Raw genomic sequence first — 19,640 nt, 5'->3', positions numbered from 1 at the left:
GAAGCAAGATTAGGGGGAAAAATTGTAAAACTCAAAATAAATAAAATCTTCCTAAGGAAAAAAAAAAAAGAAATGATGAGTCCAGTACTCTCAGAAAAACCTGAAAAAACTTATATGAATTAATGCAAAGTGAAATAAGCAGAACCAGGAGAACACTACACTGTAACAGCAATGTTGTATGATGACCTGCTATGAATAACCTAGTTATACTCAGCAATACAATGATCCAAGACAATTCTATAGGACTTATGATATAGGGGCTATCCATCTCCAAAGAAAGAACTGCAAATCAATGATACTTTTTCTTTACTTTCTTTATTTTTCTTGGTTTTTTGTCTGTATTTTCTTTCACAAAATGACTTACATAGAAATGTGTTTTGCACGAACATGCATGCAAAGCCTATGTCAAATTGTTTGCCTTCTCATTGGTAGGGGGGTGTGGAGGAGGGAGATGATTTGAAACTCAACATTTGAAAAATATTTAAATTATTCTTACATGTAATTGGGAAAAAATAAAATGTTAAATAATAAAAAAGGAAGGGCTGTTAGAAAACAGAATGTCAGATTTGGAAGGGGCTTTAGAACAATATCAGAGCAGGGAAGGATATTTGAGGTTATAAAATCTTCCAGTCATTTTTATAAGATACTCTTTCTCCATGCCCTTCATTAGAGACTTACAGTCTGAAAGCATCAAAGCATAGCCCCTAGGAGGGTTTGTGGCCAGAGGTGCTGGTAGCCTCCAGATCAATTCAGAAAGGCTTGGTTTGCTTCTCCAAAGATACTTTCTGCAGTTTGCCTCTTCCCTAGTTCCTGCTCCCAGGCTGTTGTGATCCTAAAATTCAAGCTGACTGGCAAAGAGACTTCCCCCTGGCATCCATTGACTTTCTTCCTGCCCACTGGCTATAGCAATACCAGCTTCTCCATTTGGGGGTCACTTTCCAGACATGGGGCCAGTGGACAGCAAGGGAGTAAGATAGGCCAGGATGCATATACAGCTAGTACCCAAAGGGCTGGTTCTCCTGCTTAGGGGACAGCCTGTAAAGGAAATGTCCAGCCCTTGAGTGCAGCTGCAGGTGAGTCTTGTGGCTGTTGGTGCTGCTGAAACATTTGTGGCAAACCTGGTATAGGGGCAGAGGGCATGGTATCACCCACTTATTGTCCCTGAACCCCCTTCTCCCATCCCCTTTCTAGACTCAGCCTCTCTGTTCCCTTTTCACTACCTCCCAGCTCTGAGAAGCCCTCTTTTTCTCCTCTGTTCCTTTCTGTCTCTCCTCAACTCTGCACTGGATTTTTTCCTCCTTCAGGATGGCTTGATTAATCTGACATTTTTTCTTTTTCCTTTTTAAATTTTATTTATTTAAGTGTTAAGTGACTTGCCCAAGGTCACACAGCTAGGCAATTATTAAGGATCTGAGACTGGATTTGAACTCAAGTCCTCCTAATCTGTCCACTGTGCCACCTAACTGCCTCTGACATTGTCTTTTTCTTTTTTTGTTTGTTTTTTGCAAGGCAAATGGGGTTAAGTGACTTGTACAAGGTCACACCGCTAGGTAATTATTAAGGGTCTGAGGCTGGATTTGAACTCAAGTCCTCCTAAATCCAGGGCTGGTGCTCTATCCATTGCACCACCTAGCTGCTCCCATTATCTTTTTTTTCTACTACAATCTTCCTCTCCCTCCCCATCCTCCTTTCCAACTACCTGATGGATGGGAGAGGAGGAGGGTATATGGTCCAAACCAGAGGGACCTCAGAGGCCATCTAACCTACCCCTCTCATTTTAGAGATGAGCAAACCAATTCAGGAGAAGGATGGAGGACAGCAAATCTCACCAGACATTGGTAAGGCCGCTTCTTTGAGTGGACCAACTGGTGTTTCTGCAGGTGGGCAAGCTGGATGAAGCTCTTCTTACAAAGAGGACATTGAAAGGGACGTTCTCCACTATGGACTCGGAAATGGACCTGGGGAAGGAATGAGGGTGGTCTGTGAATAATCAGAGACAAATGACTCTGAGAGACACTCCTTCCTACTCTCCTGTCCTTCCCTAGAGGTTTCCCTAGGCTCTCTACTCCCCACCCCATCTTGTTATCTTTCCAACAAACTTCTATTTCCTTCTCTCTTTCTAAACCCCCCATATCTTGATCTTCTCTTCCTCTCCTGACATCCTTCTTCAGGACGGCTAGGTGGTGTAGTAGATAAAGCACCAGCCCTGGAGTCAGGAGTACCTGGGTTCAAATACGGTCTCAGACACTTAATAATTACCTAGCTGTGTGGCCTTGGGCAAGCCACTTAACCCCATTGCCTTGAAAAACTAAAAAAAAAAAAAAAAAAAAAAAAAAAAGGCTGACAGCCTTCTCCTCCAAACAGCTCCATTCTTCCAGTACCCCTCAGTTCCCCCTCAGATCCTTCTATTCTCTCTTTTTTAAAAACCAGTTTGAGAGAAAAGATGATTAGAAAAAGTTATGTGACATGTTCAGGGTCACACAACTAATTTAATTCAAGAAAAATATACTAAGTACCTACTGTATGCAGAGCACTTGACTATAATTTAATGGCAGAGGGGGCAAGTCCATATGGTAAGGTCAAATAGAAAACACAGGATTTGGAATTTGGAGGACCTGTTTTTTGGAGGACAGAGTTTAACTGTTGGGATCTGGGATTCCTCAACTATAAAATAAGAGGATTTGACTCACTGACCTCTGAAATTCTCTCTAGCTATGCACCTATGATCTCTAAGTTAATTTCTAGTGGAAGATATGCTACTAAACATTTATCAATTGATTTTCCAAGAGGCAAAAGAAAGAGGGTAGACATTGCTCTATATTATTAATATTTTTCTCCAAACACTCAAGTCTAGATGATCAAAACAATAAACTCTGATTTGAAGCATTTGACATTTTCCAAGCTCTAACAGCTCACACTGAAAATTTAACTATTAGCTCTTGGGAGCTGGCTCCAGCACATTCTTGCTTCTAGCCCTAATCATTTATGTATTTATACCTTTGAAGACATCCCCTTGCACCAGTCTCTACCAATCCCTCATCTCAGGACCTCCCAAACCAAGAGTGACCTTTGTCCTCTAGTCTTTCCATCCCTTTCCACCAATATCCTTTCCATTTCATATACTAGTATCCACTTCCTCCAACCCTCTCTCATTTTCTCTCTCTCCTCTTTCTTCTCTTTTTTTAGAATTTTCCTTGGTGGTGGTTGAAGTAAAGAGGCGGAGAGGTAGGGGATACTATATTCAGCTGGTTTGGGATGGCCAAGCCTATAGGAATAGCGTTAGGATCCAAGGAGAAAGAAGATAAATTGGAACAAGGAAGGGGATGGTACTGGGTCCTACCTTGAGATTGGAAAGCTGCCTGAAACCCTTGGCACAAATATTACACATGTACAAGATGGTGCCATTCTCTTTCTTCAGCAGATAGGACAGGCCTGTGGTGCCCAAGGTGGAGATCTTGCCAGCATTGCCTGCAACAACCCCTGAGTCTGACCCCATAGCACTGCACTGAGAAGGTGAAGAGCTCTCATCCTTGGCCTCAGCAGTGGGCCACGGTCCAGCAGGTAAGGGCAAAGAGAAAGTATGCCAAGGCTTTAACTGCAGAGGGGAGTGGGCACTAAGGGAGTATGGACCATTGAGGAGCCCCAACTGGTCAACCCTGCCAGGAAAGGGAATATCCAAGGAGGGGAGAAAGAGCAGAGGGACGTGGGGACCATAAGTGAAAAGGTTTGTGTCCATTGAGGATAAAGGTTTAATGGGTAAGAGAATTGGGTGGGAAGAGCATGGGGAGTGGGGACTCAATGGGAACTTCATGGTGAGAGGAAGGGGAGCTGGGATCCTTTGGACCATTTCCATGGCTTGGTCCAGGGCACCAGATTCACTCTCTGCCTCCTTCCTGACAAGACGATACTCAACCGTGAGTTTAGGGTCATCAGTGGAGTCCAGAATTGGCCCTGAGGTCTTGTGCTCTAGGAGAAGAGTAGACATTAAATGGGCAAGAGTAGGAGTAGACAAGAAACGTGGTGGTCAGACCAATGACTCCATGGGGAAAGCCTTTCCCTCCATCTGTATCCAGCCCATCACTCAAATCAGTCCATTCCAGTGCACTAGAAATCTGGAGAACAGGATGGTAACCTTATTTCTGCAGCAAACCAACTCAGTAACTTTAGACATCTTCCTCTACCTAAGGTTCCTCCCAGTTCTGATATTCTAGCTTCTAAGATCACATCCCACTTTCACATTCTATGTGCTTTGTTCTAAATTCTATCTCTGCTTTGACATTCCATGTTCTAGGGTCTGTGTTCTAAGGCCCCTTAGAGGCTCTGATCTTCCTGTGTTCTAAGGGTCTCCCCAACTCTGACATCCTGTGTTCTAAGGCCCCTCCCCAGCTCTGACATCCTTTGTCCTAAGGCCCCTCCCCAGCTCTGACATCCTGTGTTCTAAGGGTCCTCCCAGCTCTGACAAGCTGTGTTCTGACAATTCCCTAGTTCTGCTAATTTGTTCTAAAATCCCCCCAGAAAAAAGGAAATGGAGAATGTGGGTCATAGTCCCAACCAAGGAGTCAGAAAGCCAGTGGGCAGGAGCCTCATAGCTCTGTGTCTCCCTTTTTCCTCAATAAGTCTTCATCTTCCTGATTCATCCCTGTAAATTGCCATCCATTCTCCAAGTCCCCCTCCTCACATTGAGCCTCAGTCCCCCTACCCACAGATCCTTCTCAATGCAATAATATCTCTCTATTTTCTTTCTAATGTTCTTCCTTGATTCTCCTACCAGGAATGGTTAACACAGTCCTTACTCAAAATCTGACTTTCCAGGGCAGTACCCAGGGGGTTGGGCTTCAGATTGCAGGTATAGAGATCCAGGTGTTGTGGGCAGGCCAGCAGGGTGGGCAAAGCAGAGTCTGGTTTTATAGAATTCATCCAGTTAGTACAATGAGATTTTGAAGCATCTGCCCCAGGAAGGAACTGCGTAAAGGGCCAGTAAACCTGAAAGCAGAGGGGAGGGGACATTGAGACTGGGTGGTTTGCACATCTTGCGGTCCCTTGGGCATTTTCAAAGGTTCTAGACAATAAATCCCAGGACCAGCGAGTTCTTTCTTCTGAGTCACAGGACTTAGCTCTCATTAGAAGCCCTTTCTTCTCATGACACCCTCATCTTCACAAACCTCTGTTGGAGTTATTAGTTCCTGAGATGGAAGTAAAGGTGTGTGGGGGTGAGGTGGGGAAATTTGGGTGGCAGGAAGACAGCCACACCTCAGGACTTCTCTATTCACTGTAAACTTCTCCACCCAGGTATCATCTCCCCCACCAGACCTCCCCAATGCTCCGAGACCATCTTTCCCAAGGTCCTTACTTCTCTTCCCCCTGCCCCCCCACCGACTCCCCATTTTTTTCCTTTCAAAGACTATTTTCCTCATGATTTCCAAGAAACGCTCTAGATCTGGCAATCCCCACACTTTCTGTCCCTAATCCTCCCCCAGCCCTGCCTCTGAGGACCCCCTCCATCTTACCTTTGCAGTCCCAGACCCCCACTTCATCCCTAGGACTCCTCTGGATCTCTATCTCTGCGAATCTCTTTCTCCCCACCAAGACCTCTTTGTCTTTTTTCCAGAACTCCATTTCTTCCCTCCCGGTGCCTTGTCCCCTCTCTCTAAAACTTTCTATTTCCTACAGAATCTTTTCTCCCTCTACTCCCATTCCCTACAACCTCCCTCTCATCTCTCCAAATTTTGGAACTTTACCATTTATAAAAGATTTCCCCTCCCAACCTCCAACCCTTGCCACAGCAGAGATCCTTCCTTTGCCAGCAACCTCATTAACTCAGACAGGAGGCCTGGGAAGAATGGAGTGTCATGGACTTGGGCTATGACTCTTTCCATTTGAATCCATCTCCCTGGTGAAAAGGCCTCAGGTTTGCTATCCACAGCACCTGGTAGCACAGTGAATATACAGAGTACAGGTCTAGAGTCAAGAAGACCTGTGTTCAAATTCTGATTCAGATACACTTAACCTCTGTTTACCTCTGTTTCCTCAACTGCAAAATGTGGATAATAATAGTATATACCTCATAGAGTTGTTATGGAGACCAAAATGAGATAAGATTTGTAAAATGTTTAACAAACCGATACATAATAGGCACTATAGAAATGCTTATTCCCTCCCTTCAGCCAAGCTTTGAGGGAAGGAGACAGATCCTATAATGTGATTTTTTTTGTGATCCCCACTTCTGGACTTTTTTATTGTCCTGATTCCACAGTACCTTTTATTGTCCTGATTCCACAGTACCTCACCCAGCTATCCTTAGAAGGAGGAGGGAATTTTTTAAACTGCTTCCCTAAGAGGCCAGGAAAAGTTTAGGAGAAAGCTACAGGAAAATGAAAGCCTCCCCACATCCCAATCTCCTGTGGCCCTGCTATGCCCTTCCTCCAAACATTCTCATGGAACACTATCTTGATTGACTATATCCATACTAACTGGCTCATCCTTACTCCCCACAAGATGTTCTGGTGCAGTGTGAATGATCAAAGAGCACCAATGAAAAAGTAAACCTAGGCCCTCAGTCTTCTTAACCCAGTGCTTCTGCCAAACACATCTGAGAAGACAAATACCACTTCAGTCCCTCAAAATGCACCCTTAGATAGCCTCAACCCTACCAGATAACCTCATCCTTTCTAATAATTACATGATCCCACATTCTTTATAAGTTGCAACATGGTGTAGCCTTGACTTTGGTCATATTGTGTGATCCTGCTAAATCTCTGTCCTATAGGATGCAGAGAAGATATCAACCTGCCTTGGTAGAAGTAGCTTTTTCACATGAGAGTTCTTTGTATCACTGGACTATCCAAGTCCAGAAACACAAAGGACTTCCTCACCAGGAGGCTCTAAATTATTGTACAGATGAGGAAACAGCCTCAAAGAAGGAATGGTGAGCAAAGGTCCCATGGCTAAAAAGTGAGATTTTAATCCAGATCCTATGATTTCAGAACCAGGGTTCTTTCTGGTATATCCTTATCCTCATTCACCCCACTCCCTGTTTCTAAGAGACACTAATTCCTGCACCATCCCTGGCCCATGCTGAAAGACCCATGAGAAGGCAGAAGGGCCCCAGACTTACCTGGTTACCCCAGTCCTGCTGTTGGATGAGGCTGGAGGTAAGGGATGGGGTTCCAGGACCCCCTACATCTGTCTGACCCTGGCATGTTTGGTGCTGGTACATGGTGAAAGGAATGTCTTCCTCTGGTCCCCCTTTCATTCTGCACCTTCCTATGGAGAGATGGGTCAGTACTAGGAGGAGAGATGTGTGAGAGCCAATATAGGGCTTGATGGGCCCATATGAATCTGGTGAAGCTCAGACATAGAATTGGGGAAATTTCCCAAGGGTACCTTGTACCTCCACTGCTCATTTCTTCCCTATCTTCCCCTTGAAGCAGGACCCCTCCACCAAGTCGAGTTTTTTCTGTCCTATTCCCAGCTCCTTCTTTGACAATACTTGTTCCCCTATCCCTCCTAGGAGGAAAGCCACTAGATCGCAGAGAATTCCTTCCCCATCTTCCCAGGCTTTACCCAGTCCTCTCTTCCCTCCCCAACACATCTCAGGTCCTATTCAGAATATCCTCCACCTCAGACACAGAGAGGATTGGGCCACAGCTGGGCAATTAGATAAGCAAAGAGATGCTGGAGAGAGGAGCATTAAATAGGGAGATAGAGCCCACCCTCACTTGAGGAGCCAGAGAGAGACAAATAAATATCCAGATGAGATATTGGGAGTATGGATTTCCCTCTCCTCCCTTGGCCTCAGGGATGAGGGTCTGAACTGGGGGAAAAGAAGACTACATTGGGAGCAAAATGAATAAAAATGCTCACAGCTGAGGTCCATAGTCCCTCTGTTAGCCCTAGCTCCTCTCATTCCTAATGTTCCTTACTTCCAAGATGCCCAGGGACCTGAAACCACTGCTTTCCTCTTTCCCCACCTCCAACATCCTGAGCTGTCCTGGGTAAGACTGAAGTCTGTAGAGAGAAAACCCTCAAGTCTGCATATCACTAGAAGAGGAGACTTTATCTATTACAGAGGGTGCGGGGGTGGCAAGGAGATAATGTCTTCACTTACAGGCCTTCTAGTCCTCCCCAGTTGGACAAACTGGTTAACGGTGGCTGCCTCTGGTCTAAGATCCCTCTGTGGCACAGCAGGAAAGAGCCTTTGCACTGAGCTGGGAAGCTGGTTATATCTTAGGTAGAGAGGAAGAGGAGGGCAGCTTCAGAATCTCCAATGAGACTCAGAGAAAGGGATGGCATCCTGCCCCCCCCCAACTTCAAAGGTGTGCCCTTTTCCTACAGTGGAAACTTGCTACTTTCTGGATGGCAAGATTTCTAGGACTAGCAGAATGAAGGTTTCAGGGATATTGTGGGGTCCCAGGCCACTGAGTGGGCAGGGTGGGATCCTAGCAGTTGAGTTGGTGAGGATGAAAGGCAGATAGAGATGGAAAGAAACAGAAATAGAAAGAGGAAGAGGTGGGGTCCAGGAATAACAGAAATGGGAGGCAAGAGTTGGAACATGTATCTAAAGTCAGAAGAGACCCTAATTAGAGATCACCCAGTCTTAGCTTTCAGGTGGGAAAAAAGGTTATGGGTAAGGAGAGGGGTAAGGGGGAGGTGGGCACGAGAGGAGGTGAGGAGAAGCTTACCTGGAGAGAAGCGATGAGGGGGACAATGTGGTATAGCAGAAACAGAGTTGGTTCTTTTCCTTTATTATTGAAGAAGACCAAAATGACATCACTATGTTGGAGACAAATTAGTGTCTCTGACTGTGGCTAATCAGACCAATAAAAGCTGCCACAGGTCAGGCACAAATAGTCCATGTGAACACCTGGAGTGGGTACTCTAAACTTATGGATGTCATGTTTCCTTTGAGCTGCTTCAATTCTGCCTTCCTCATAGAGCATAGTGCCTTCTCTAATGAGGTCACACCATACTGGGAGGTCTTGTGCCAATGTTTCCCATGCTGAACAATCAATTCTAAACTCCTTAAGAGACCTTCAAGGTATCTCAGTATCACTTCTTCTGACATATTTACCCTGTGTGAATTCTCCATAAAGTAGTCCTTTTTGGCAAGCGAATTTCTGGCATTTGAACAACATGACCAGTCCATCACAGTGGCACTCTCTGTAATAATGTTGGAATATATAGAAATGGGTATTGAATATAGAAAGGGAGCTAGAAGATTTAGCTTCCCCAAGGTTGTCAACATGGCAGACTGGGTGAGAGGCAGCATCATATAATAGAAAAAAATGCACTAAATAATAGTAATGATAGCAGTAGTAGTAATGGTAATAGTAGTAGTCATGATAGTAGTAGTAGTTGTAGTAGTAGTAGTAGTAGTAATAACAGAAGGTAGTAGTAGGAGTGGTAGCAGTAGTAGCAATAGTAGCAGCAGCAGCAGCAGCAGCAGCAGTAGTAGTAGTAGCAGTAGTAGCAACTAGTATTTATATAACATTTTAAAGTTGGCAAAACACTTTACATACATCAACTCATTTGGTCCTCACAATGACCCTGAGTAGTTAAATTCTGGTATTATCTTCATTTGACATAAAGAAAACTGAGGCATATAGAATTGATTTGCTCAGGATCAAACAACTAGTAAACTTCTAAGCTAGAATTTGAATTCAGATCTTTAAGTCCCGTGGTTCCTGATGGAAAGCTCTTTAGGAGGCAGCTAGGGTACAAAGGATAGAGCACTGAACTTGGAGTCAGGAAGACTTGAGTTCAAATCTTACTACAGATGCTTAATAACTGTATGATCCTAGGGAAGGGTCAGCAACAGTTCCCTCATCTATAAAATGAGGAGGTTGAATCCAATGGTCCCCCAAGTTTAAATCTATGATCTTAAAAACACAGATCCCTAGCTACCTTCTTGTCAAGCTACTCTTCTGCTGTACTCTCCAATCCTGAACCATCATATAGATTCCAAATTCCTGATTGGTTAAAGAACTATATGTAGTCACCCCAATATAGTCACAGCTAGGTCCAGATATCCACCAGAGAATTTAAAATGCAAAAGCTAGATGCTTCAGAGAGTATCTAATCCAACTGGCATTTTCTCTAGTCAACTACATCAGTAAGATGTCATCTCTATTTAAGTGGTCATCTTTATTTAAATACTTCTGGTGAGAGGAAGCCCATTCAAAGCCTATTTCCATTTTAAATGATTTTAATTGTAAGGATTTTTTTTCCTAACAGTTAAAATAAGCCAATGGAGAATCATGCTCTCAAACTTGAAGAGACCTCAAAGAACAATCTTAACCAATTCTTTCATTTGACAGATAATGATACTGAAGTCCAGGGAGACTAGTTCCATGTGAAATGCATTAGTCCCATGATCAATCTGAAGAATTGCATACCCTTTATACTGCTAAATAAAAAAACACTAGGCAAATGCCAAGTTTTCCTGGGTAGATGATTTTCCATCAACTCACCTCAAAGGAAGGATTTGAACTCATGTCTTTTGATACCAAGCCTACAGCTTTTCCCACTCTACTACTCTGGTTCACACTGTTGTCATTTCTGTCTTCTAGGGCAAACAGAACAAGTCTAAGTCCTTGCACATGTCAGATCCTCAAATTCTTGAAGATGATTATAATGACACCACCTCCCCCAAGTCTTCCCTCCTTCACATAGGGCTATTTTGCTCTCTTTACCCAAACTACTTGAGAATAACTGAGTTATGACTGCTGGTAGAGAGTAAGAAAGTTAGCAGAAGTGATGTGACAGAAGACCAGATCCCAAGATCAGGAAGGTGTTGAAAGTCTATGGGGATGGCAGGCTTCTCTTTGGCAGAGTAGGCCATTATGTCTATTCACACTGGGAGTGATAAATTAGCTTCAGCAGGGACCAATCATAGGTGCCTTGTACCACTGAGGGAGGGCTATGACCCTGAGCCAAGCACTCTTGAAACTCTATCTAAACTTTAGATTCTAAAGAGTTCCCCTACTGAATATGTGTCGGACTTTGAGTACAAACTCTATTGAGTTGACTATTGACTGTTCCCAAGAGTAGCACTCATGGAGATAAAGGAAACTGAAATATGTAGAACTACAGGGTATAGCCTGAAAACTGCCCATGATTGGGAGAAGCAGAGGGGCAAAGACCAGTGGAAGATATTTTATTGCAAAGTGTTTATTGCTTTTACAAAATCTGTGTTGAGTAAAGTCACTAAACAACCAAACATGTTTCATCTCTTCCCATGAGGAATTGATTCCATTATGCTCAGGTTAGAATTTGATTAGGGGGCAGCTAGGTGGCACAGTAGATAAAGCACCGGCCCTGGAGTCAGGAGTACCTGGGTTCAAATCCAGCCTCAGACACTTAATAATTACCTAACTGTGTGGCCTTGGGCAAGCCACTTAACCCCATTTGCCTTGCCAAAAAAAAAAAAAACCCTAAAAAAAAAAGAATTTGATTAGGACTTGGGAAAGATAAGGTTTTGCAGTAGAATGAAATTTATTGGGTCTGTCCATACTAATCCACACCCTTTTAGAAAATGAATCTGCACAAGTTCCTAGAAAGAGATAGAATTGCTAGAGAAAAAGTCATCTACTCTCAGAACCAAAGACAGCCTGACATGGTTCAATGAGGGGAAGAATCCAAAATCTAACATATTTTTCTGGACTTACTATCCATTACTTCCCTTCACATACTCTTTAATCTAGCCAACACAATCTTTTTACTGTTGCTCTTTTTTTTTTATTAATTTTTATTAAAGATATTATTTGAGTTTTACAATTTCCCCCCCAATCTTACTTCCCTCCCTCACCCCCCCACAGAAAGTTTACTGTTCCTCTTACATAATACTTTATCTTCTATCTCTAGGCCTTGGCATAGGCTGCCCCCCCCCCGCCCCAAACATACTTTCTCCTCTTGCTTAGTCATTTTTAAAGTTGTGTCTGACTCTTGTTAACTCCTTTTAGTGTATTTTTTGGCAAGATACTGGAGTGGCTTTCCATTTACTTCTCCAGTTCATTTTACAGATGAAGAAACTGAGACAAATTGGGTTAAGTGACTTGACCAGGGTCAAACAGTCAGTGTCTGAGATCAGATTTGAATTCTGTCCTCTTTACTACTAGAAGTTCTAGTTTCCATCAGAATTCAATTCAAATACCATCTCCTACATAAGGCTGCTCTATTGCACTGTTGATTCATACTGAGCTTGCTACAACCCACAGAAGTTTCTGCAGAAACTGTTATCTACCCACATCTTGACCCATCCTGTCCTGGCAAAGTGAACATTCTAAGCTCAAGTACAACTTTATATTTAGTTGTACTTTACATTATAAGGCAGCTAGGGTCAAGAAGACCTGAGGACAAATAGGGCTTCAGACACTCCCAAGGTGTGTGAACTTAGGCGAGTTTTCTCAATGGGAAAGTGGGGATAATGATAACACCTACCTCCTGGGTTGGTGTGAGAATCAAACGAGATAAAATTTGTATAGTTCCAGGTACAGTGCCTGTCAAATACATAGGGGCTATATAAATACTAACTACTGTTATTAGTTTATTTGAGAAAGTCCAGTTTTCTAGACTGTCAAGATCTTTTTGGTTCCTATGTTCCAGTGTGTTGGTTATCCCCCAGCTTTGTGTCATCTGTGATTTTATCAAAGCCACCCATAGAGCCATCAGGTAAATTAAGGTCAAAGACAGAATTCTGGGGTGCTCCCCAGAGACACTCCTCCTAGTTCACAATGACAAACCAGTGACTGCTCTTTGGTCTGACCATTCCAGTGGTTTCAAATCTGCGAGAATGCATCATCACCTATCTTGTAACCCTCCATCTTATCAATAAAGACAGCATGAAAGTCTTTATCAAATGAGCTGCTGACATCTAGGTATATTCCATCTGCAGCATTCCCTGGGCCCAATATCCCTGACAAAAATAATTAAATGGGGGTAATCATATGTGATACTAGGTTTTAGTAATCACTGCTTCCCTTTCTAAGTGTTCCCAACTATCCTCTGATTATAACAGTGACAGGATGACAATTTGTTCTCAGATCATTTCTGTCCCATCAAGAAAGATACCCTATCAGGGCATCTAGGTGGTGCAGTGGATCGAGCACCCACCCTGGAGTCAGGAGTACTTGAGTTCAAATCTGGCCTCAGACACTTAATAATTGCCTAGTTGTGTGGCCTTGGGCAAGCCACTTAACCCCATTGCCTTGCAAAAAAACCTAAAAAAAAATGGCCTATCCATCAAGACTGAGTTGTCTGGAAGTACAAAAGATAAAGAATATCAAAGGAATGAATGAAAAAAAAATGTGAAGGAAGGTGGTCGATGTTACAAAGTGATAATCATCAAAACAATCTGGTCCTGGCTAAGAAATAGAATAGTGGACCAGTGGAATAGATTAGATACCCAATACATAGTAGCAAATGACCAGATTAATCGAATATTTGGTAATATTTGGTAAACCCTTGAAACAAGAATATACTATTTGACAAAAATTGTTGGGAAAACTGGAAAGCATTTTGGCATTTCACTTCCAAAGAAAGAACTGATGGATTCTGAATGCAGATTGAAGCATACTTTAAAATTTTTATTTTTCTTACATTTCTCCTTATTTTAGGTCTGTGTTCTCCTTTGAAACATGGCTAATATGGAAATGTGTTTTGCATGACTATACATGTATAATCTATATCAAATTGCTTGCCTTCTCAATAAGGATAGTGGGGGAGGGAGGGAAACCAAGAATTTGGAGCTCAAAATTTTTAAAAATGAATATCAAAATTTTTTAAAGGTAATTTTAAAAAAATTGAGATCTTGACAGGCTAGACTCTGGTATTGTCCTAATCTAATCAAATAAAATCTGATAGGGATAAATACAGGATAAATACTTTGATTTAGCAATTTAAAGCAACTCTAGCAATTTAAGCAAGATGGTTAGGTAGCAATTTGACTGAAAAAAAAGGGACTTGAGTAGATTTCAAGCTCAATATAATTGTGGTGGGGCAGTCAGAGAGTACCTTAAGGGCTTCCTTAAGAGGGGTATAATTTCCAGGAATAAGGTCCACCCTGGTCAAACCCCATTTAGAGTAGTTTTAAGTCAAATCAGCAGCATTTATTGATGTGCAAGGCACTGTGCTATGTACTAAGGATGCAAAATGAGTTGATAATTTATGAAAATATGAAATAGGAGCAGGCATACCCAGGTCTTTGGTTACTTGCCAGAAAAGCCCAAAATATGAAGTGAGGAAATGGCAGTTATCACACTTTAATTAGACACAGAGACAATCAGCAAAAGTGTATAGAGGCAGACAGTGTGGCTTGGGGATAGGAGGAATGAGATAATGAAGTCATCACAAGGAAAAGGATGGAGAGTGGGAAGAAGCAGAGAATATGACTTATGTAAAGATGGAAGAGAGATGAGAATATTCAGTACCATGGACACAATGGAGATGGAAGAAGACTGGGGGACTGGAATTTGAAGTTTCATTTTTGTAGGTTTCTTGGGGGAAACAGTCCAACATCTGAGCCATCTTGGGGTTACTTCATTAATATAGCCAAATCATCTCAAAGTTATTGGTAAAACTTCAAAGTTAACACATTCATGTCATCTCAAAACACATTGATATTTATGTTCTACTGGTCTGGAACTCTGGAGATCTGGAACTTCTATATCATATATATGCAGCAATGTCTAGATGGTTTCTGCTGAATTAACACATAATACCAGGATGGAAATTTTGGTTAATATGTGATACAATTTGTAAATTATATTCCTTTGATCTTTGAAATGGTTGCTTGTGATTTCCAGGTTTCCTTTTGCAATCTTATTTCCTGCTATTGCCCTTTTATACTGGTTTGGTTGGTTATTGAAGAAGAACAAAATGTCATCACCATGTTAGAGACAAGTTACAGTGTGACTGACTGTGGCTGATCAGATCAATATAAATTCAGAATTTTCTATCGTGGTCAGACACAAATAGAAACTTTCGTATCTCAGGTTTCTTTGGAACTGCTTCCATTCTGCCTTGCCTTCTCTGAAGAGGGCACACCATGCAGGGCAGTCCTGTGCCAATTTCTCCTATGCTGCTACTTAAAATTTTCTATTAGATATTTCTTTCCTATTTCGTGGTTTTTTCTTTTCCCTTAATTTAATTCTAATTCCTCATACAGAAAATGACTAATCTGTAAACATGTTAAACACAAATGTGTCTGTACAACATTCACCTGTTTGCCACTGAGGAGAGAGGGGTGGGAAGGGAGGGTGGAAGGAAATTATGTAACTTAAAAGTATGCCTACATATGTGGGTGAGTGTTGAAAATTTTCACAACATGTAATTGGAAAAATAAAATATCAATTGAGAAAAAAAATATATATATATATATACTTACTATATTGACTAAAAGAAGGGGGCTAATAATAGTCAAAAGGATCAGAACAAGATACAATTTTAACATACAAAGAAAAGCAAAAAAACAGTCCCTACACTCTAAGAGTTCACAGTCTAATGGAGGGAGACAATATGCAAGCACCTATGTATAAACAAGAAATAGTCAGGATAAATTAGGGATAATCACCAGAAAGAAGGCATTAGGAGGATTAGGGAAGGCTTCTTGTAGAAAGTAGGTAGGTGTAAGGGGCAGCTAGAGTCCAAGAATCAGGAGGACCAAAGTTCAAATCTGAACTTATACAATTACTAACTGTGTGACCCTGGGCAAGTCACTTAACCCCAATTGCCTCCAAATAAAAAATAAGCGAAGAAAGCAAGTTGTACATTACTAATATGAAAATACATTAAACACAATTGTAGAACCTGTATCAGATTATTAACTGCCAAGGAAAGGGGGAAAGAAAAAATGTATTAAAAAAGAAAATGAGTTGTATAAATTCTGATTGTTGTCATTATTACCAACTCTTATGGCTGCAGAAGACTCACAGATTGATATCTCCACCTCTACCTTAAAATACTGCATAAAGATTATTATTTATTATCATTATTAGGGTGGTGATTATTATTATCATTATTATTATTATAGTGGTAGCTATATTATTATCATGCATAGGTGGTAGGACATATAAAAATAGTGAAATATTCAATATCTAAGAAGGGTGATAAAAAATGTCAATTCTGCAAGGTTCAAAAAAGGATAAAGGCTGAACATAGATCATTGGATTAGGCAATAAGGACTCACTGGTGACCTTGGAGAAAGCAGTGTCAAGCAAGTGATGCAGACAGAAACCAGACTTTGAAGGGTATGACAGGAGAGGGAGATAAGAAAGAGGAGGCAATGAACACCAGGCTATGAGAAGGAGAAGAAATATAGCAGGATAGCTTGACAATGGGATGGAATTCTGTGAAGGTTTTTTGAGGATGGAGAAGAGGGAGCCATATTTGTAGGTTGAAGAAAGAAAGAGTGAAAATCAGGGTGAGAGAAAGGATTATTCTTGGGGCAAGCGGCAAGAGGAGAAAACAGGAATAGAATTAACAGAACAGACAGATGCTTTTTAAACATATATTCTAGAGACAAAGGAGTTAAATTTTGTTGTCTTCCTTTGATAAAACTATAGCCCAAAGCTGAAAAGAATCCATAGAATTGGTAAGCATTTACATAGTACCTACTATGTGCAGGCACCGGGTTAAACATATTTTATAGATATTATTTCACTTGATCCTCACCACAACCCTCCAAGTTGGTGTTCTTATTTTCCTCATTTGATAGTTGAGGAAACTGAGGTTAAGTGATTTACCCAGAATCACACAACTAATAAGTATCTGAATTTTTTTCAAGATGGGGCAGAGAGCCTAAAATCAGAAGGAGTATATGACTTGTCCAATAGCCCAAACTAAGTTAATCATTTCCATGATCATAGCACACCAGACCCATCAATCCCCTACTATCTCTTGAAATCTGTCCTAGCTCATGCTTGTTGTTTCCATGACATTATTTATCTATCTCATCCACTGCCATCCCCTTTTCCTTTTGCTATCAATCTTTCTCAATATCAAGGTATTTTCCAGTGAGCCCTGTCCTTTTATTATGTGGCCAAAAGATTTAATAATTAAATACACCCATTCTTGTCCATTTAAGTTCGCTGACACCCAAGATGTTGCTATTTGATTTTCTATCCCCTATTTGAACACATTCAGTTTACCTTGGTTCATAGCTCTTATATCCCATTTTCTATGCAGTATTGTTCTTTCCAACATTGAACTTTCCTTTCATTACCAAATGTATTCACAGTTGAACTTCTTTTTGGTTCTGGTCCAACTACTTAATACTGAGATTACTTGTAGCTGACCTCTACTTTTCCCCAGAAGTATATTGGACACTTTCTGACCTGAGGGACTCATCTTCCAATGTTATCTCTTCTTTTATTTTATTGCTGTCCATGGAGTTTTCTTGGCAAAGATGCTGGAGTCATTTGCCATTTCATTCTCCAATGGATCACCTTTTTTCAGAACTCTCCACTATGACCTGTCTTGGGTAATCCTGCATGACATAGCTCATAGCTTCATTGAGCTACAACAAGGCAGTGATCCAGGAGGGGAGGCAATAATGTTAATAGTGATATTCAGGGGTAGCTAGATGGCGCAGTGGATAAAGCACTAACCCTGGAGTCAGGAGTACCTGAGTTCAAACCCGGACTCAGATACTTAATAATTGCCCAGCTATGTGATCTTCAGCAAGTCACTTAACTCCATTGCCTTGCAAAAAAAAAATAGTGATATTCAAAGTTAAGTCTTTTGACACCTTGTCCAATTCTCTTCCCTACTCCATTCTTTCGGGTAAAAAAACAACCTGATTACCTCCATTGTGTACTTACCAGTTTGTCAATGCCCTTTCTGAAATGTGGTGCCCAGAACCAAATAACCCCAGGTGTGGTCTGTTGAGGACAGAGGAGAAGAGGATAATGAATAAGGGGGAATGGGGGCTTCCCCTCCCAGAGTACCAATATTGGACAAAGTACATAATTCATATTAGGTAACAGAGTTCAGACCTTTAAGTACTTTAGGAATTCGAAGACAGGAGAGATTAGCATGGTTTGGTGAGTCCCAGGAGCTTTAGAGAGGGGAGAAGATTTCAGCTGGGCCAATCTAGTTTCCAAACATGTATGTGCATTGGTTGATTCTTGTCCTTTGTTATCAAGGAAGACCAAATTATATCACTGTGTTTGAGACAAGTTGTAGTGTGTTTCTGACTGTGGCTGATAAGATCAAAATGAGCTCAAAAATGCTCTACCACAGATTGGGCACAAATAGTCCATGTAAACACCTGGGGTGGGTATTCTTTACTTACAGATGACACATTTCCTTTGGCCTGCTTCAGTTCTGCCTCCTTCATAGAGCACCCTCACTAATGAGGGCACACTGTTCTGGGCGGTCCTGTGCCAGTGACTCCCGTGCTACACAATCAATTCCAAAGTTCTTTTTTTTAGTTTTTGCAAGGCAATGGGGTTAAGTGGCTTGCCCAAGGCCAAACAGCTAGGTAATTATTAAGTGTCTGAGGCTGGATTTGAACTCAGGTCCTCCTGACTCCAGGGCCATTGCTCTATCTACTGCTCCACCTAGCCACCCAATTCCAAAGTTCTTAAGAGATCTTCAGGGTGCCTCAGTATCACTTCTTCTGACCCCTTTGTGTGCCCTTTGTTAGTTCTCCATAAAATAGCCTTTTTGGCAAGTATATGTCTGGCATTCTAACAACTTGTTCAGACCATTGTATTTTATTCTCTGTAGTAATGTTGGAATGCCAGGCAGTTTAGCTCAAGAAAGGCCCTCAGTGTCTGGTATCTTCTCCTAACAAGAGATCTTCAGAATCTTCCTAAGACAATTTAAATGGAAGTGATTCAGTTTCCTGACATGACACTGTCCAGGTTTCACAGGCATATAGCAATGAGGGCAGCACAATGGCTCTGTAGACCTCCAGTTTGGTAGCTAGTCTCTTCTCTCCCACACTTTCTTTCAGAGCTTCCCAAATACTGAGCTAGCTCTGGCAATGCAAGTATCAACTTCATTGTCAACGTGTACCTCCCTGGAAAGGACACTGCCAAAGTAAGGGACCTCGTCCATATACTCAAAACTTCTTCATTTAATGTAATCGATGGTTCCACATAAGGATGGTGTGGTGCTGGTTGATGGAGATCTGGGTTTTCTTGGTGTTAATTGTTAGACTAAAATGAGCACAAGCAGTAGAGAATGGACCCATTCTTTGTTGCATCTCAGCTTCAGGAGCTGCACTGAGTATTCAATCACCTGCAAATAGAAGATCATGAACCGCACTCACTCCACTTTTACCCTTGTCTTGTAGTTTTTTCAAGTTAAAGAATTTACCATGAGTGTGGTAATTTTTTAATTCTATTCAAAGACAGTTTTAAACATTCATCTTTTTATAACCTTTTGAGTTTTCAAGATCCTTTCTAATAATGCCTAGCACAGAACCTATATTAATAACATTTATGCGCTCATTACTATGACTTATTATATGCAAAACACAACGGAGTTGAAGGATATAGAAAGATGATTAAAACATCATCCCTAACCACCAGGATAAAGACTGGAAGCTGGGATTGTTTTGTTTTTGTTTTAGTATTCCCAGAACCTGTGAAAGTTCTGCAATGATAGGCTCTTAATAAAAGTTTTTTGCATTGAGT

General features: G+C 41.5%; 1 protein-coding gene across 1 annotated transcript; it reads right to left on the bottom strand.

Annotated features, from left to right (window-relative positions):
* Positions 1-263: 263 nt before the first annotated feature.
* On the bottom strand, positions 264-18,102 carry ZNF683 (zinc finger protein 683). The gene is given in 10 exon segments (XM_074218017.1): positions 264-924; positions 927-973; positions 1,015-1,118; positions 1,830-1,958; positions 3,341-3,966; positions 4,794-4,983; positions 7,115-7,263; positions 8,108-8,225; positions 17,817-17,876; positions 17,991-18,102. Coding segments are annotated over 7 exon segments (1,326 nt in total). The 5' UTR covers positions 7,253-7,263; positions 8,108-8,225; positions 17,817-17,876; positions 17,991-18,102; the 3' UTR covers positions 264-832.
* Between the last annotated feature and the right edge of the window lie 1,538 nt (positions 18,103-19,640).

Source organism: Macrotis lagotis, chromosome 1 (genome assembly GCF_037893015.1).
Source record: "Macrotis lagotis isolate mMagLag1 chromosome 1, bilby.v1.9.chrom.fasta, whole genome shotgun sequence".
In the NCBI taxonomy this organism is placed as follows: Eukaryota; Metazoa; Chordata; class Mammalia; order Peramelemorphia; family Peramelidae; genus Macrotis; species Macrotis lagotis.
This window is presented reverse-complemented; position numbering and strand designations above follow the sequence as displayed.